The sequence below is a fragment of the Vicia villosa genome, linkage group LG6, assembly GCF_029867415.1.
Source record: "Vicia villosa cultivar HV-30 ecotype Madison, WI linkage group LG6, Vvil1.0, whole genome shotgun sequence".
Taxonomy (NCBI): Eukaryota; Viridiplantae; Streptophyta; class Magnoliopsida; order Fabales; family Fabaceae; genus Vicia; species Vicia villosa.
In genome coordinates, this window is record NC_081185.1 from 166,233,404 (window position 1) to 166,253,639 (window position 20,236).

Here is a 20,236-nt window from a genome sequence, read left to right on the forward strand (position 1 = left end):
GCTTTTAGACTTTTCTGAATATTGTTTGAAATAATTTTTGAGCTTATAATTTTTAATTTTGTTCTTTTATTTTTATTTTTATTATTATAACTAAAATTTATTTTCATCTATCTATGATTTATTAGTATTAATAAAAATCAACTTTTTGATATTTAAAAAAAGTCTTGCTAATCATTGCCCTGAGGACAATGGTTAACCATTCAAAAAAAAGAAAATATTTTATAGAAAATTTAATATTTTAATTTTTGAGGCATTAAATATGCAGATTATTGAGATAAATTTACTATTTTTAAAGTCTTATTCATTGTCTTGAGGGCACTGGTTAGCATTTACTTTAAAAAAATTATAAATATTTTACTATTTATTCTCTTGTTTGTCGTTTTCACATCTACTACGTCGTCGTCCGTGACTCCAAAATTATATATTGAGTTTATTTTAATTTTATATTTAATTTTAATATATATTTAAAATATTACATGTGTGACATTTAATTTTATTAAATAAAAGTTAATTTAATAAAAATATATAAAAATAATAGAATTGCTAAATTATTAATTACGAATTTTATTAAATATCATTTTATATTTATTATTTGAAATGGTTAATAATTCAATTAATTTAATTATTATTTATTATCAATTATAAGGTATCAATTACTCCTATATGTTATAAGTATCAACTATAAAATATGAGATATTAGCTGACTTATATTAACTATCGTCTATTTTTTTTAGCTAACATAGCCAATTGATATTAGTCTTACATTCTTTACCTTCTTTAGATATTTGTTTTGGTTGTAAAAGAAAAAATGAAAAGAAGAAAAATAAAATAAAATAATTATTTAATAGTTTGATATGAGAAAAATAATAATTTAAAAGCTGTATATATACTTATAAAATAATATAAACACCTTTAAGTAAAAAATAGAAAGCATAAAATAATAATGATTCCATACAATCAACGAAAAATTATAATATAAAAAAACATACAAAAATTCATAACAATCAATCAAAATGAATATTTTAATAAATAAATGGAAATATTTTTATGCATTTTTAATGGTAAAAAAAATTTAAATGAAAAAAAAGATTTTACAAATGATATATTTATCTATTTGTTTCTCTACGAGGATTGTATGCTTCCAAAATACAATGTTAAAGATGTGAAGAGTAAATTTAATTTTTTTTAGATAAAGTTATGGTATATAGTTAATTTTAAATTAGTGGAACTAATTAAATTTGATGGGGCTATACAAAATATATGTCAATAGTATGAAAAAAAATGTGTTTCTTGTGGGGGCTTAAGCCCCAATGCCATTGCCCTGCATTCCCCTATTATATTATATATTATATAATATGCAATTCACGTTTATCTTATTTTTTTTATTTTTTATTTTTTCAAGACTTATTCATAATAGTATGTAAATGAATAAACTGTTTCAAATTTTTTTCATGACTAAATTTTTTTTATCTTAATTATTCACTGACTTCATCAGTTTTTCTATAAAAAAATATCTATAACATTTTTTTTTTTTAGTTTTTTGTTTTTTTTTTTTTTTCTGTTTTTTGTTTTTTTTTTTTTTTTTTTTTTTTTTTATTTTTTTTTTTTTTTTTTTTTTTTTGTTTTTTGTTTTTTTTTTCTTTTTTTTTTTTTTTTTTTTTTTTTTGTTTTTTTTTTTTTTTTTTTTTTTTTTTTTTTTTTTTTTTTTTTTTTTTTTTTTTTTGTTTTTCTTTAATTTTTTATTTTTTCCTTATTTTCAGAGGTATTTTCTTAGTGGCACTTGTCCTTCCAAAATTGTTCTTATTTAATTAATCTATATGTAATTAACACTATAATGATTAAATGAAAGTTTTTATCTTATCTTGTTCTTGTTTATGTTTATGGATGGATAGAAACACATTGCCAAATAAAATAGAACATTGAAGCATGTGGTGCAAGATAAAATAGGCAATTTTTTTCTATGGCAATGTAATTATATAGGTTGTTTTTGCAACCTTACTAACTTTAGGCTCTGCCTATGGCAATTAATGTTATCCATTTATGGCAGTATAGTTACTATTATGATGAAAATAGCATTATCTATTTAAGGCCCTAAAATAGGAATGTTGTTCAAATTTAGACATAAATTTGGTGAATGGTTAAGATGATGGGATAAGTGGCGCGTGTGTATATGAAATTTGTATGGGAAAATGGAATAAAGAATCTGTTTCAAAACAAATACCAAGATACAGTATCAAGAGAGAACAAAAACAATATTGAGTGTAATTAATTTCATTACACATTTACACGCAAATAATACTTATTTTCCGGATGCAATTTCTGTTAAAAATTACTCCCCCCGTCATATTTTTGTATTAAGTAAAATTAACAAATTTATATAAATTAAAAAGTAGTTAAATATAATTACTTTTGTATAATTTATATTAAGGTTCTGTTTGGTAAAAAATAGTTGTTGAATGATAAAATAGTTTATAATCTATAGTTTATGATTGATGATTGATAACTGATAGTTTATAGCCGATGACCTAATGACGGAAGACTTATAGCTGATAAGCTAATTAAAGTGTTTAATAAAATTAACGATTCAATTAGTTGATAAATTAAAATGACATAAAAGACATTTTAATATATAATATTTAATTTTAAATTAAAATAAATTATAAAGAATAGTAGTGGATTTTAATTAAAATAGTAAGGATAAAAGTGGAGAAAAAAATTATAAAATATAAGCTAAAATATTATTTCAAATAACATCTAAAAAATAAGCTATAAAGGAATAAAATAAATTATAAGTTCATAATGAAGAACCTATTATTAAATAAATTTTTTATTGTCATATCAACTTATAAATTATAAGCAATAAGTTCAAAAAAATATTGTCCAACAGAACCTAAATGTTGTTGTAAATGTTGTTGGAAATTGAATGAAGAGTTTCTAGAAATTGGTAAGAGATAATTACAATATATAATTTTGACACATTAATAATGTAAATTTACATTTTCATAGGTCAACTTGAAGTTGCTTTAATTTAAAGCGGCATTTCTTTTAGATGTTAAATATTATCATCTTATTATCTACAACATTTTGTTTTAACTAGTGTCTTACCCGTGCGTTCGCACGGGTACCCGTCGTTTTCGCGCATTGTGGTTGAGAAAAATAAAAGATATTAGTAAAAGATTAAGTTTTGGGTAAAATTGAAAAAGTTATAAAAATAGTAATATTTTATTTAACAAATTATAATGAAGGAAAAGTTTTAAAATCGCAAATTCACGAATTATAATGAAGAAATATTCAATCAAATTATATAATTCAATTAGTGATAACTATTAGCTCAACCTCAAACTATCAGCTAAGGAGAATCGATTATTTTTTGCTAGCTAAGGAGAAAATTAATTATTTTGGCTCAATTATAACTACAAACTATCAGCCCCAATCTCAAACTATCAGCTCTGTCTTGTAGGCCAATGAGAAACCACTACAAACTCCATTTGTAATAATGATTCATTCAAAATGCATAATTAATAGAAAAATACTTTGACCAGTTACTTCATGTTCCCGTTAATATTCATTATTTTGATAAGTAACTTCGTATTCCCGTTAATATTTCAAATTTCTTCCCGTTAATTTTCAAAATTTTGATCAGTAACTTCATGTTCTTGTTAATATTCATTATTTTGATCAGTAACTCCTTGTTCCCGTTAATATTCATATTTTGATCAATAAGTTCGTGTTCCCGTTAATATTCCAAATTCGTTTCCGTTAATATTCAAAAAAATTATCAGTAACTTAATGTTCCTGTTAATATTCAATATTTTGTCAATAACTCCGTGTTCCCGTCAACATTTATTATTTTGATTAGTAACTTTGTGTTCCCGTTAATATTCAAAATTTGTTCCTGTTAATTTTTAAAATTTGGATAGTAACTTAATGTTTTCGATAATATTCAAAATTTTGATCATTAACTTTGTGCTCCCGTTAATATTTAATATTTTAATCAATAACTCCGTGCTCCCGTTAATATTCAATATTTTGATCAGTAACTCCGTGTTCCTACTAATATTCAATATTTTGATCAATAAACTTCATTTCCCATTAATATTCAATATTTTGACCAGTAACTTCATGTTCCCTTAATATTTAATATTTTGATCAGTAACTTCGTGTTCTCGTTGATATTCAATATTTTGTTCAGTAACTTCATGTTCCCGTTAAAATTCAATATTTTGATCAATAACTTCAAGTTCCCATTAATATTCATTATTTTGATCACTAACTTCGTGTTTCCGTTAATGTTTCAAATTTGTTCCTGTTAATATTCAATAGTTTGATTAATAACGCCATGTTTCCGTTATTATTCAATATTTTTAGCAGTAACTCCATGTTCCCGTTAATATTATATACTTTGCTCTGTAATTTAATACTCACGTTAATATTCAATATTTTGATTACTAACTTCATGTTCTCGTTAATATTCAATATTTTGATTAATAACTTCATGTTCCCGTTAATATTCAATATAGTTTGATCAATAACTTTGTTTTCCCGTTAATATTCAATAGTTTGATCAATAACTTCGTGTTCTCGTTAATATTCAATATTTTGATGAGTAACTTTATGCTCTCGTTAACATGCCATTTTTTATAAGTAACTTCATATTTCCGTTAATATTCAATACATTTAATATTTTGATCAGTAATTTAATATTATCTTTAATATTCAATATTTTGATTAGTAACTTCATGTACCCATTAATATTAAAAAAAATTCTAGTAATATTCAATATTTTGATTAATAACTACATGTTCCCGTTAATATTCAATTTTTTTATCAGTAACTTCATGTTTCTATTAATATTCAATATTTTGATGATATTTTTGAAACAAAAATAAATTAATTTTAACATTGTTTAAAAATATTTGATGATAATTAAATTTTTTTATAATAACAAAAATCTTAAATTGACAAATTAAAATGAAGAAATATTCTATCAAATTATATAATACAATTAATAATAAATATTTAATATAATTGATTAAACTCAATTTACAAATCAAATATATTATTCCATATATAAAATATTTGAATCAATAGTTAATTATTCCTATATATAAATATTTTATTTTAGAATTATTTATAAAACTAATGATAAATCAATTGTAAACTTATTCTCGTTATTACATTTAATTAAATGTGTTAATATCAGTACCATATGTGCGTACCATATAATTACCCGTGTGTATCTGTAATATATTATTTTGTATTTGGATAGAATTGACCCATTAAAGTTTTAATGGTAATATTTCAATTATATGATATTATATATAGATAAATATATATTGATTATTGATGAACTTGTTCAATTAAATTTTAAATTTTATAAATGACAAACAAATTGTATGATTAATAAAAAATATCATACAGTTTTGATATTATTTATTCATGTATTACTTATGTTTCATTCTATTACTACTTATTTATACATTACTTATGTTTCATTCTATTACTATTTATTCATACAATACTTATGTTTCATTCGATTACTTATGCTTATTAACACCCATAGTTATTTTTAAATATTTTTTTAAAAAAAAGTCAATAGATCTAATATATTTATTTTATTTAATAATCTCTAAAAAATTTCATTTATATATATATATATATATATATATATATATATATATATATATATATATATATATATATATATAACTTTCATATTTTATATTTTAAATAATTTAGTAGTATTACTAAGAAATCTTATTAAAGTGAAAATAGAAAATAGTAGTTAGTTTTTCTATACAGAGAATGACGAGGGCACATGTTGTATTTTAAATATTTTGAAAATATACTTTATTTTTATAATAATATCTATGAATTTTTTATCAAAAAACTCCATACAATATATAAAAGCAATGATATGCCTAAAACATTTTATTAAAATATGTATCTAATAATATTTATCCTTTTGTTAAATGAGAGGTTAAAAATCTTCTAACCATATGAAATTTGGTTTCAAAATTATGTTGATAAATTCATTATTTTGGAAAGTTTCTATTAAATAATTTTGAAGGAAATCAAGTGAGATAAATTATATTTATTAATTTTTAATGATAATATGATTCACTCAATTTTTGATGATACAACATCAATATAATTGGAGTACTAAATATATTTGTAACGTATTTATTTTATACCAATTAAGATATTGGTAAGTAATTGATATGATTTTAATGTATTGATTCTATATCAATTAAATTATTCCCAACGTACTGATTTTAAGGTATGAGTCGTTAAAAAGGCTTTTATATCTTACCAAGTTAGATAATTTTAGGTAAATCATACAAAAGTACAATATTTACTCAAAATTATATTATTTTTAGGTAAATCATACAATATTGTAAAAACAATATAATTTTGTAAGATATAAAAGTACAATATTTTCTCAAATCTAATAATTTAAATATACATATGGTAAGTACTAAAAGAATAAGAAATCAAAAGTTGCAATCACATGCATTAAATCATAAATTAAAAGTTGCAATCAATCGATCAATGATTACTAAAGATAATTATGATATTTAACTTTTTTATAAGTAAATGATTTATGTCTTTTCATTCTAAACTCTTTATTTACCTAAAAAAATATACTGTTTTTTTCTTTATTCTTTGATTCTATTTTCTTATACATTTCAAAATTATGTATATGTTTTGAATTTGTAATATTTTATTATATTCTATATTTATTTTTTTTTGTTCAACCTTAGAATAAATAAATATCAATAATATTTTATAAAACTAACTTTATAAATTATATATATATATATATATATATATATATATATATATATATATATATATATTGATAAACTTAATTTTTTTAATTTGACCTAACTAAAATATTCTTTAGTTATATGAATTAATATACAATATTATGTTATTTATATATTATAATATCTATAATTTTTATAGCTACTAAGATTTAATATAAATATCACTCAAAGATAAAATCAATTAATCAATGAAATTTATTTATTAAAATTTGCAATAATATACCAATTATTTCCATATCAAGAAAATAGGTGTGCTGCTTCATTATTTCAAAAAACCATTCTTTAAAATCACGTTCAAATCGACCATAATGCTTGGATTATTATGGATAAGAAGTTAAAAATTGTAATCACATTAAATCAAAAAATTAAAAATAATAAATCAAAAGTTGCAATCATATTAAATCAAAAATTAAATTTGCAATCAAGTAAAATGATTATGATATTTAATTTTTTTTATAGGTAAATGATTTATGTCTTTTCATTTCAAAACTCTTTATTTACCTAAACAAATATAATGCTTTTTTCTTTACTCTTTGATTCTATTTTCTTATAAATTTCAAAATTATGTATACATTTTTAATTTGTAATATTTTATCTTTATTTTTTGTTTTGTTCGACCTTATAATAAATAAATATCAATAATATTTTATAAAACTAACTTTGTATATATTGATAACCTTAATTTCTTAATTTGACCTAACTAAAATATTCTTTAGTTCTATGAATTAATATAAAATATTATCTTATTTACATATTATAATATCTACAATTTCTATAATTACTAAGATTTAATATAAATATCACTCAAACATAAAATCAATCAATTAAGATTTATTTATTAATATTTGCACTTAAAATATAAAAAATTAAAGTTCATTCTATGAATTAATATAAAATATCATGTTATTTACATAGTATAATATCTACATTTTTGACAAAACTTGCGCAAGCATAACCCAGTAATTTCAAGCAGATTCTCCATTGTATATTGACACCAGCCAACTTGATTTCTACTTCTACAGCTCAAACTTTCGGGGCAGTCAAAGAAGAATATTTATTTCAAACGAATCGTATAGACGATGTTTTCTACTGTCTGCACCAGAAAAAAAAATCCAAAACACATATTAGGACAATATTTAAATGGTTACTAAAAAAAATAGAAAATAGGGATTGGAAACAACCCATGTAAAAAACGAACCATATACTATGGAGTGACGCCAATTGGGACTTCAGAATGATACATTACAAATTCAACCTGCAAATAACATGAAACGCCAATTAGTACTTTAGAATGATACACTACAAATTCAACCTGCAAATAACATGAAAGATATTTTCTATCAAGAAAAGAAAGAAAAAAAATGTTAAATTCCGGTTTGTCCATGAATAGTCGTGGGAATGGTTGTAATTGCAAAAATAGTATAAACCAAAATTTTCCACATGAATAGTCGTGGGAATGGGTGTAATTGCAAAAATAGTATAAACCAAAATTTTCCACGATTAGGTTTGATGAACATGATAGATACTGTGAAAGTATGATGGTTATATATAGTAATGATAAAAGTGTTTTGGAACGTGGAAAGTGGAGGGCTTGGAAGGCAGAAGGGGCTTGGAAGGCAGAAGCATTATATGAGGTCATTAGTGCTGTAAGCAGTTGTGAATGTGAATGGCCAGAGAAAGTAAATAATTTGTAACTGCGAGATCATGAGAGGTTGGAGGTTTAAAGTTCAATCCTACAATGGGAAAGGAATGATGTGGAATTTTGTGAGAAGAGGGGCTGATGTGGCATAGCTAAGAGATGAGGAAATGGTAGACTTTTCTTATATGATAGATATGCATCATCGTTAGGAAACCGTAGTCATATTTTTACTTTGAGAAAATTATAATCTGATTGATAGGAATCAAAACATGTATGTGAAGGCATAAGGAAATTAACAGGAAATTTTTTTATTTATTAAAAAAAATAACTTGACACATATGTACCCATATACAATGAATAATTGAAATAAAAATTATTCGTGTTTTCAACCCACTACTAGCAATTTCTAGTAACATGGTAGACTAATTTAAAGGAAATAACTATTCCTAAAAAAACAGAAAAATCATAATATTGACTAACAAATTCTCTCTTAAATTGAATGCTATATGCAATAAGTTTATATTACTCTCTAAACAAACTCTTAGAGATTTGCGTAGCTTTAGGAAAACATCCATCTTGAGTAGTTTCTTCATGATATCTGTCAATTGTTCTTATGTGCTACAATGTATCCGTTCTGTTGGTTCTGTGTTGGCATCAATTTTGGTAAAACATATTGTTAGGATGTTCTACGAAGATGTCAAAGCAGATGTCTTAACATCCTTGGTTTCTGAAACTGAATTGAGCAACAGTTTCTATTTTAGGGTTTTGTTTTTCAATTGTTTAACTAGTTGTGTGTTTTGATTGCGTAATCTCAGAATGGATTTACTCTAGCTACTCCAACAATATTGGAGTAAGTATGACCTGATTTCTTGGAGGTGTTATGGGTTGTTCTAGAACCCTATTTGAAGATTGGCCCAAGCCCATGTCTGCTCGCTAATGTCTGCACGCTACTGCTGTTCTATAAAAGACCAGCTAATCCTAATTATAGTGTGTGTGTGTGTGTTTTTAAGGACTTTGTATTGTAAGTTTCATATGTGTGCATTCACAAACCTGTAGGTGTTGAATGCTGGTTTAATCTTCGAAGCTGTTAAGCAAGGAGAGTAGTTTCATTCTCATAAGCTTTTAAGCATTGAGGATTGTGTGTCATGAAAGAATGTCTTATGTTTTTATTGGTTGTGTTATTTGTCATGGGTTTGTGACGGAGGAGATTTGAGGAGGGCCTCATACCTAGGTAAGTCTTAGGTAGAAGTCATAGGAAGGATAGTGATTAAGTGAGAAGTTGTAAACGGAGAAGTTTAGCTTCCAATTGATACTATCGTATATTGGTTTCATCCCTGGCTTGGTAGCCCTCAGAGTAGGAAGGTTGTTTCGAACTGGGTAAACAATTTTGTGTGTTCTTTACCTTTCTGCACTGTTATTGTTTTCGTTACTGCTGTTGTTTGTTCTATTAGTTTCATTACAGATATTTGTGTCGTGACATCTCATTCGACATCACATATCTGATATCAGAATTTTAAGTTCAATAGTTATAATGACCATGCATTTATGGATTATTTGAAACCTTAATAGTAGAACTACTATCACAATAAATCACAATGGCTTTGCTTTGATTTTCACACAGTTTTTCCATCAATCTTTTCGGCCATATGGCTTGACATGCACATGAAGCTGCACCTCTAAACTATGCTTTTGTGGTCGATATACTCACAATTGGTTGTTTCCTCGATGACCAAGAAAAAGTACCTGAAATCAACAAGAAAATATAACCCAGAGTACTTTTCCTATCATCCAAGTCCCCTCCACAATCGCTCACTGCTTCCTTCCTTCATGTAGAAGATTCCAAACTTGTTCCTCTTAAATATCTCATCACCATTTTGGCGACTTGTAAATGCAATTCAGTAGGATTATCCATATACCTACTAATTAGATTCACCACAAACATCATATTAGATCGAGTAGATGTCAGATACACAAGGATTTCTATAATTTGTCTATAGTAGGTCTTATAAACCTTCACACCAGACTCGTCTTTGGTGAGTTTAACACTAGGAACAATTGAATTGTGCACTGAATTGCTTCTATCCATTCCAAACATTTTTAGCATCTCTAATGCATACTTCTTATGACATAAGAAAATGCCATCTGATTGTTGCATCACTTCAAGACCAATAAAGTATCTCATTTTACCAAGACCAGTCATGTCAAATTCACGCTTCATAAAGCTTTTAAATTTTGGAAACATCAGCTCGTCATTTCCGGTAAAAATGAAACCATCAACATACAAACTAACAATTAATACTTTACCTTCTTTTTTTGTCTTCACAAACAAGGTATGCTCGTAATCACACTTCTCAAACCTTCCTTTAGAGAATATGCTTCTATACGACCGTACTAAGCACGTGGTTATAGCTTAAGCCCATAAAAAGCCTTTTTCAGTTTATAGACATGATGATCATTAGCTTTTTGACATAACCACAAAGTTGGTCCAAATACACTATTTCATTCAACTCTCCATGCAAAAAAAAAAAACTTTACATCTAGTTGATAAATTTCTCATTCATTTTGAGTTGTGGATGCTACCACAAAACGAATTGTCTCCATGCGAGCCACCAGTGCAAATACTTATGTATAGTCTACCTCATATTTTCGTGCATATCCCTGCAATACTATCCTTTCTTTGTACTTGTCCACTTCCCCATTCTCTCTGAATTTTGTCTTGTAAACCCACTGCACTCCAATTTTCTTTGCTCCTTTAGGTAATTCCATCAATTCTCATGTGCCATTTCTTTTAATTGCCTCCATTTCCACATCCATGGCTTTCCTCCATCTTTCAATTTTAATAACATCATCAAATTGAGTAGGATCACCATCATCACCTGCAAACTTGGAAAAATTAACATAAACATTTCCTTACAAAATTCTTTCTACACTTTCATAGTTTTCCATCCAAAGTGGTGGTCTTATACACCTTCGTTGATTGGGATTAGAAGTGTTATCTTCTACTATATAATCAGAGGAGACATTTTCCTCTTATTTTGTATCTGTAATATGATCATAGTCATGCCCGACTTCATTTTCTTCTTCCACATTAACTTCCACATCCTTATCACCTTAATTTAAGTCACATGAGATGGCTTCTTCACACTTCTTATCATAATCCCATCTCTGATCTTCTTCAAAAATAGCATCCATACTTGTTATGATCTTTTGTGAAATCGGATCATAAAGCATGTATGCTTTTTCTACTCCACTGACCAATAACAGAACACAACGCAAAATTTTATCATCTAGCTTTGTTCTTTTAGCATCGGGTACATGAAAATAATAAATATATCCAAAAACTCTAAAATAATTAATTGAAGGCTTGACCTCGCTCCAAGTTTCTTCTGGTGTCTTATTTCTCACTACTAATGTTGGACGCGATTCAAGACATGCACCGACCAATTTACAGCTTCAGGGCAGAAGATTTTGGCCATTCTCTTCTCTGAGAGCATGCTCTGAATAATGTTCATAATAATTCTTTTCTTTCGTTCTGCAACCCTATTTTGTTGTGGCGTATATGCAGTTGTTAGTTGCCTTTATATACCATTTTCACAGCAAAAATTGGTGAATTTGCATGTTGTAAACTCTCTCCAATGTCAGTGCGCAAGCTTCTAATAAATGAATTTGCTTCCTATTCAACATGAATCTTAAAAAATTTTAAAACAGAAAATGCTTCTGATTTTTCTGTTAAGAAATAAATTCATGTTTTTCTATTGAAATCATCGATAAAATTGAGCAGATACCTTTTCTTGCTGTTAGAGATAGGTATGATTGGTCCACAAATATCAGCATGTATTAGTTACACATTTTGTGTAGCCCTATGAGAGCTCTTCTTTGGGAAGGAATCTCTTAGTTGCTTCCTTACCAAACACTTCTTGCACAACCTATTTGGTGACTTCAATTTGGTAATCCATTTATCATACTCTTCTACTGAAGCATATTTAAACCCTTAAAACTCAAGTGTTCATATCTGATGTGCCAATGATGTATCATATCTTCTGTAACTGTGTGAAAGCAAGTGGACTTTGCAGGTTGAGGTATGGCATGCAACACGAACATTCAACTTGAAGATATTTTGGTTTCCATTATCAAACCATTTTCAGGGTGGAAAACTTTGCATTTTCCATGACGAAACAAAATACTAATCAAGGGCTCTTGAAATCACCCAATATTAGCAAGTTATTCCATAATTCTGGCACAAGAAAGACCTTAGTAACAGTATGTGTTATGCTATTCATGTTTAACGTTATATTACTTATTCCCGTTACAGCCATGGTGGAATTGTTTCCCAACTTGACAAAATCTTTGTAACTCTCATCAAGATTTCAAAAGTATTCCTTCTTCCCGCACATGTGATTGCTACATCCAGAGTCAAGAAACCAAATTGCTTCCTCATTAGTCTTGTTCATATCTGTGTAGGCCATCAACAACATTCCTTCTTGAGTCTCTACATAGTTGGCCTCCTTGCTTTGGTTCAAACATTCCCATTTAAAATGCATGAGTTGATGACAATTATAACATTCCACTGTGGATTTGTCAAATCTTTGTCTGCCTTTGCCACGTCCTAGTCGTTCAAATTTTCCACGACCTTGACCCCTTTCAACATATTGAGCATATTGATTATCTTGATATCCATGAGTAATCTTCAAAGCATGTTATTCTTCAACATGAGAACTCATGCATTGTTCATAAACAAGTAGGCTGCTTTGCAATTCATCAATAGTCAAAGTGTTTATATCCTTAAATTCCCCAATGAAACACACAACATAATTGAACTTGGGAATCACGGATCTCAACAAAATTTCAACTACTGCAATATCTCCCTAGTTTTCACCATTAACATTCAACTTGTTTGCTATGGTAAGTGTCCAAGCAAAATAATCATTCACAGATTCTCCTTCCTTCATATGGAGTGTTTCAAATTCTTTTCTTAGAACTTGCAACTGTGTGCGCTTAATTCCTGTTGAACTATCATACTTCTGCTTCAAGGAGTCCCAAATATTCTTTTTTGTATCTTTGTTAAGAATAGTCTTCAGAATTGAACAATCTAAAGCTTGAAATAGATAGTTCTTTGTCTTCGAGTCTTTTAATTTTTTATCATCAATGTTCTTTCTTTGTGCATTTGTTGGAATTACTCTTTTTCTGCCGCAGGAGCCCCATTTTCCACCAAACCCAATACTCCTTTGAACACAAAAGGTTTTCCATGAGCATCGCTCAATCGTCATAATACCCACCAAACTTCGGTATTGCCAGCCGTACAAAGCAACTCTCTAGTGCCATAGTTTTTCACACTTAGAAGACTGCACCTTCTACTTTAATCGGGCCCCGTGATGGAGCTCTGATACCAAATGTTAGGAACCAAAACACATATGTGAAAGTATAAGGAAATTGACGGGAAGAATTTTTTATCTATTGAAATAAACGACTTGGCTTATATATAGCCTTACACAGATGAAAAACTAAAATAAAAACTAACCATATTTTCAGCCCACTACTAGTACTTCATAATAATATGGTAGACTAATTTAAATGAAATAACTGCTCCTAAAAAACAAAGAAATCATAAAACTGACTAAAACTTATTTGTATCCAAGAGATTAGTAACTTCTATGCTAACTTCTCCCGTAATTCCTTATAAAAACCTCTTTAAAAAGAGAGATAGAGAGAAATGAAAGACTTTGAAATATACACATTTCCTTCCACCTTTTGAATGATTCTAATAAAAGGTGAATGTATTGATCACATTACAACAGAAACATAGTAAGGAAAATATAATGATTCTAATAAAAGATGAATGTATTGGTCACATTGATATACATTTTGTTTTATATACCTCTAGTATGACATCATATGGTCCATGTGCCAGTATACAAATAACATTCATAAACAACTTCTTTAACTATCACTAACTACTGCTGAATTATAGTTACAAAACAACAGTGGGAACAGTGGTCGGTAGAGTGGAAGTGGCCTCTGGTAAACTTTATATAAGTAATAGAATTTCAATCTACAAATTTGCCATTTCTCAACAACATAGCCCTATCCGCACTTGCCTCGTACTAACGAAATGGTAAGATATCAATATGATAAAACATAGGGCGGGCGGAAAACTAGAACCACTCCCGTTTCAAAATATCAAGGGTATGCCATGCCGACAATAAATAAAACAATGACCGACCCCAGTATGCTTTTCGAAGAATGAGCTTCGACTCTTGAAGACTATTACAAAAACTGGGGCTCGATAAAAAGTGTTATATGCAAAAGAAAAGCCGCAATGCTTATAAGTAGCAACTTGGAGAGAAAACCATCATGCGAGGAGCTGACGCTCATCTGTCCTGCATTGATGTATGCATCCTTACTCTTGCTTGTAGCCACAGAGACATTTACAGACAAGGAACCTGAGTAGTGAGCATCAACTTAAAGATTATGACAATGTAAAGGAGTATATATGCAATAAAGGAAATGATAATGTGGTAAGCTCACAATCATAGTCGGTCCACCCAATTCGTTGATTAGCTAAGTCATATACAAATATCTTATCCTTTAGGACAAGATCTGCAAATGAATAAACAACTTAGTTGATAAAAAAAACCAATACTGAAAATACAACTAGAGTAATGACCTGATAACGTCATTAAGCAATGTTATTTACTATTCGATAGCCCCACAAATGGGATCTATGGTGGACCATTGGAATTTCATGGTACTATGTTGCTCTTAAGGAGGGAAAACTTGAGAGCCCATATCATAATCGAATTAGAGAAAGGGCTTATTTCTACAAACTCCTTGTAGATTTTATTCAGTTAAAATAGTTTTACCAGCTTCTAACCTCCTAAAATCGTGAATCCCTTCTGCACCTTTTGGAAACCAATACACCACATTGCAGCACCATCCTATAAAAAACAATGTAGTGCACTATAATAAGCGGCATGCAAATCACAAGAACTACTGAACTACTCTTACTTAGGCAAGAAGAAGAATGTGATCAACAAAGAGAAAGACATAATTACCAGGAAACCATAATGTATAAGATACTGTTCTGGTTTTAAAACCATGGATGCTCCACCCATGAAATTGAAACTGACTTGAGGAAATATATCACCTAGGCTGAATGAGAAAAAATCCAAATGACATCTTAGAAATCATAGTAGTGCAAAATATCCTTTTTATGAACAAAGAGAAATAGGCATAAAAATACACTTTATTAAAATATTGAGTCAGAATTGAAATAACCTGGTTGGGACGAGATAACACTGATTTCCTTTGGAAATAATGGGTTTGGAAAACTGTGACACAGTGGTTGTTATCTACACATTCATTGACATATTTAACATCAGGGGCAATAAAATCACGGGACTTGGCTACAATCAAGAGTTGTATTTCAAAAGTTCAAAAGAGGTAAAACAGAACTTACAGCATTGAGAAAGGGATCATAAGCTTCTTGAACAAGGTATGCCAATGTAGTACCAGAATCAACTATAGTTCCTCGGTTGGTAGCTGTTGCAAATACATTTTGATCGATTGGGAGAAGTTGTCCGTTGACAGCAATGCTTTGAAGATTTAAGTTGTAATGAGGCCTGAAATTCGATCAACACCGGGCAGTATGTCTGATATAGCACAGATCAATATACTGATATAAACTGCAAGTTATTTCACAAAGGAAATAATGGCATGATAAGCATTTTAAGAACTCTATTTTCTGATGAGAGCCATATTACCTTTCAGAAAATTGCAATTGAGATTAAAAGATGACAGTTTAATTACATGCCAAACATTTTCATGTCTTACCAAACAAAATGGTGATTCATTAGTTAACTTTCAAGTTTTAAGCTTACAACTAACAGTGCTTATTTTATGTTTCATGTCATCTAAACTATTATACATTTATACACAGTGCTTATTTTATGTTTCATGTCATCTAAACTATTATACATTCATACCTACCAAACAAGCAATTAATTTTTGAAACTGATTCAAATACCTAGTTTCATAATATTTTTTTTGCAGAAATGAATAGAACTTATACTTTCCCTTCATGTCAATGTGATGCAATATTTGGGGACATTTTGTTCACCAACTGAGTTGGGAGAAGAAAACAAAGAAGGAAATGAAGAGAGAACATACTGTAATGGGACAAGTGGAGTATAAACAATATTTGGCTCCAAAATTTCACCAAGAACCAGAATACCTCCTCCATTGCCCTCTCCTTTTAAGCAATGAGAGAACACTTTGGGTGTCATGCCTTTTGATGACAATTGTGATATAACAGATAAAGCACCGGGGCCAAACCCAAAAATTCCATCAACCGCTTTTTCTGTCCGAGCTAAATCCCCAGACTGATAGGTGCTACAACTGTTTCCGAAACAACCATCCCGATAAGATCAATTAAAACCATTTACCAGTTCCAATATTTCAAAATTTAACCAATTAACAAGATTTGCTATATAATATTCAGTTTGATCCACAATAACTATCAGTTTGATCCACAATATTTTTTTACCAATGAAATTCAAAATGTAATATTCACCAAAATGATTTTTTCTTTATATCTTCCCAACCCTACATTGAGTACACCCTCCCTACCATACCATTAATAACATGAGGATTGAGGACTCACCCAAAAAGGACGGTAGAAGAAGAGTTAGAAAACACAGACTGTCCCATGATCACGTCAAAATACATAGCGTCATAAACATAATAACCGGACGTCCCACTTCCATCCCCATACTGAAAGGTATAGCTGCACTGATTAACCTGAGATGAGCACTGACTTGAGGCAGTTTGAACCGCATAAGAACACACCGGATCCGAGCAGGAAACCAATGCAGCAGTCGACGAGCTAGCCGTGTCAAAGAAATTGAGCTCAATCTACATAATAGACAACAACCACATTAAGCATTAAACACTAATAACAAAACTCTCCCCATTCCATTTTAACCGCCAATTGAGGTTCATATACCCTACCAAAAAAATCAACAAATTTTGTTATTTTTCATAAAATCATTAGCCTTTTTCTATTATACCCTTGTTAGTTTATATTCTCATTGCATCAATTTCTCTCTCCGCCCTAAAATAGTAAGAGTACAATTAACATAAAAAACAATAAACGCCACTTTAAACTTTCAAATAACACATAGATAAATAGTTACCTCGGCAACACTGAAAAAAGGTGTCTCCATGTCAGTTTTCGAAACTGACACTGACACTTGTAATTATTTTAATTTATTCATTTTTTTCAAATTATTATCTACGTCAACGTGTCAGTCTCACTATCACTATCGGTGACATGTTTTTAGTGTCCGTGCTTCAGAGATAGTAAGACAATATCAAGAAAATTAATAAACAAAGGCACAAAATCCTCACCCCTAAGCCACTAGATTGGGGGCAATTATTGCAAGTATTGCAATTAAGCCACAAGATATCACTTCCAGTATCAATCTGAACGTAAAATTCTTTGGCAGGAGAACCCATCTTCACTTTCGTGAAATACAGCCTGCACAACCATTCCAAGATTATCACAACATAACAAAAAAACACTCAAACTCAAAAATAATAATAATCAATGTTAACAAAATGGAAGAAAGATTGAACACGAATGCATGAAGATTGAAAAAGAATTACCCAACTAAGTAAGGATCGGAGGTTCCTTGGACTGAGAAGTCGAGAATGCCAGAATCTTGCAAGATTCGCCCGTGACGAGCTCTGTCGCGAGCTCTGAGAGTCGCCAGTTCGACATGGTGGTTGAGAGGGATAGTCCGTTCAAGAGGAAGAAAACTCAACGGAGAACTGCCGTACACAACCGTAACCGTCACCGCCAATGCGGCCAAGGCCGCCAGTGTGGAAACACAGCCCCGCATTTTTGTATTTCGTGTTTTTTATTTTTCAATGGCAACGGTCACGCAGTGTAGAAATTAGAAAGGAAGAACTAGAATGAAGAGTTAAAGAGACGCTGGGTCAAGTCAATTGCGAATGGAATTTTCGGTATTCTTGTTTTTTCTTTCTTTCTGTGTTTTATTTAATTTTTCAGAGTGGGACATGTCTTGACTCATGACTGATGAACCCCTCTTCCACGTTAGAGACACCTTTCTTTAGATAAACTAGTGGGATACCGTGCATTCGCACGGGTATTTGTATGGTACGCGCATTTGTTCCTAAAATATAATAAAAATAAAATATAAGAAAAATTAAATTGTTCAACAAAAAATTTTATTATTTTTAAAAGAGATAATAAAATGGTGTCTATAATTATTTTCATATTTTTGTTTATAAATATTAATTTTGTTTTGTATTATTTAAAAAAATATTTGAACCAATAGTAAAGTTGTTTCATTATTTTTTTTAAAATCTTGCTCACTAACTTTATATTCCCGTTAAAACTATTTTAATTTTGTGTTTTAAAAAATTATAAGTTACTATTTTATTAAAATATGTTTTATATAGTAAGTATGAAATTTGTTTTGATCACTAACTCAAATTCAAAGTTTATATGAAGTCTAAAACCATAAGCAAGCATTATACCATTCGCAAAAGAGATTAAAAATGAAAACCAAGAAAGAGATTGAATATTATTAGCATTGGCAAGAGATAAACATAAAGAGAAAAATGATCCAGCTCCAAAGAGTTTTATTAAAGGAAACTTATAGTTGGTTGGTGTTCATTTATGTCACTAACTTATCAAGGACACCATTCATCTAAATATATAAGCCATGTGACTAACCGTCCACAGTACCATACGTTTGCGTACCTAATACTGTTTTTCTTTTCAAATTTTACAATATATACTCTTGGGTGATCAGTCACACATTGTATTAAGTTGTTAACTTGCTATAATTCAAAAGCTTGCTACCAAGTTCTCTTATTTTTAATTTACCACTTCGTGAAACAAACTACTATTTCCCAAGAACTTTGGCATATGCCCTCTTTAGGCATTTGGCTTGCTCGATGAAAAATGTTAAAGAATTTTGAACATTGTATTTATCATTTTGTTAAATGGATGATGTGGCCGCAATTACCGTCACAATTCGCAAAGCCATGAAAAACATTGGCATGGAAGTTGAGGTCTATTTTTAAAAATCTAGAGCAAATCTAGTTTGATATTGCCCTTGCTCAATTTAAAATAAAAAATTCAAGCCAACACAATGTATCCAAGAGTAAAAATGGTAACATACCATTTCTAGTTTGTTGCTGATAGAGTTAGTATAATGTATTTGTAAAAATAAGAAAGAATTGTCAGGCAAATAAACAGAGGAGAGAGAGGGTTATAAATGTATGAATGATGTTTGGAATGATTGAAAAAAATTATAGCCACTGGAGTACCCCTAAAGAAAAATGTTAAAATAGTAGTATTGTAGAAGCCAATTTGCCATCACTTAAATAATACTGCACCTGAATGACAAGTAAAGAGAATTCTAGACAAAAACAAAATTAGTGTTTCATTTTATATTTATATAGTAAAATTTACTTAGAAACTTGCTCAGAGTTGCAAAACTCCACAGTAAAATTTGGGACAATTCGAGCACAATTAGTACCATTTCCCTTGAACAGTCCACATAATCATTCAGTTCTATATATATATATATATATATATATATATATATATATATATATATATATATATATATATATATATATATATATATATATATATATATATATATAGGCCTTGTATTGTTCCATTGTATTTTATGTTAAGAGGATTCTGGACCTGCATATGGCAAGACCAAGA

The 20,236-nt window shown here is 28.8% G+C and overlaps 1 protein-coding gene across 2 annotated transcripts; it reads right to left on the minus strand.

The window, feature by feature from the left end:
• Positions 1–14,289: 14,289 nt before the first annotated feature.
• Positions 14,290–18,538, minus strand: LOC131613127 (aspartic proteinase 36-like). Of its 2 annotated transcripts, none has more exons than XM_058884829.1 (10): positions 18,133–18,536; positions 17,875–18,004; positions 17,129–17,379; positions 16,636–16,863; positions 15,926–16,088; positions 15,745–15,818; positions 15,522–15,618; positions 15,341–15,404; positions 14,995–15,066; positions 14,290–14,909 (listed from the first exon to the last, which is right to left on the minus strand). In XM_058884829.1, exons 1-10 carry the CDS (start codon positions 18,366–18,368, stop codon positions 14,734–14,736), a joined length of 1,491 nt encoding a protein of 496 aa, XP_058740812.1. In that variant the 5' UTR covers positions 18,369–18,536; the 3' UTR covers positions 14,290–14,733. The 2 variants fall into 2 exon arrangements, 1 of the variants encoding a protein (XP_058740812.1); XR_009287576.1 differs by having other exon boundaries at positions 14,844–14,909; positions 15,330–15,404; positions 18,133–18,538.
• Between the last annotated feature and the right edge of the window lie 1,698 nt (positions 18,539–20,236).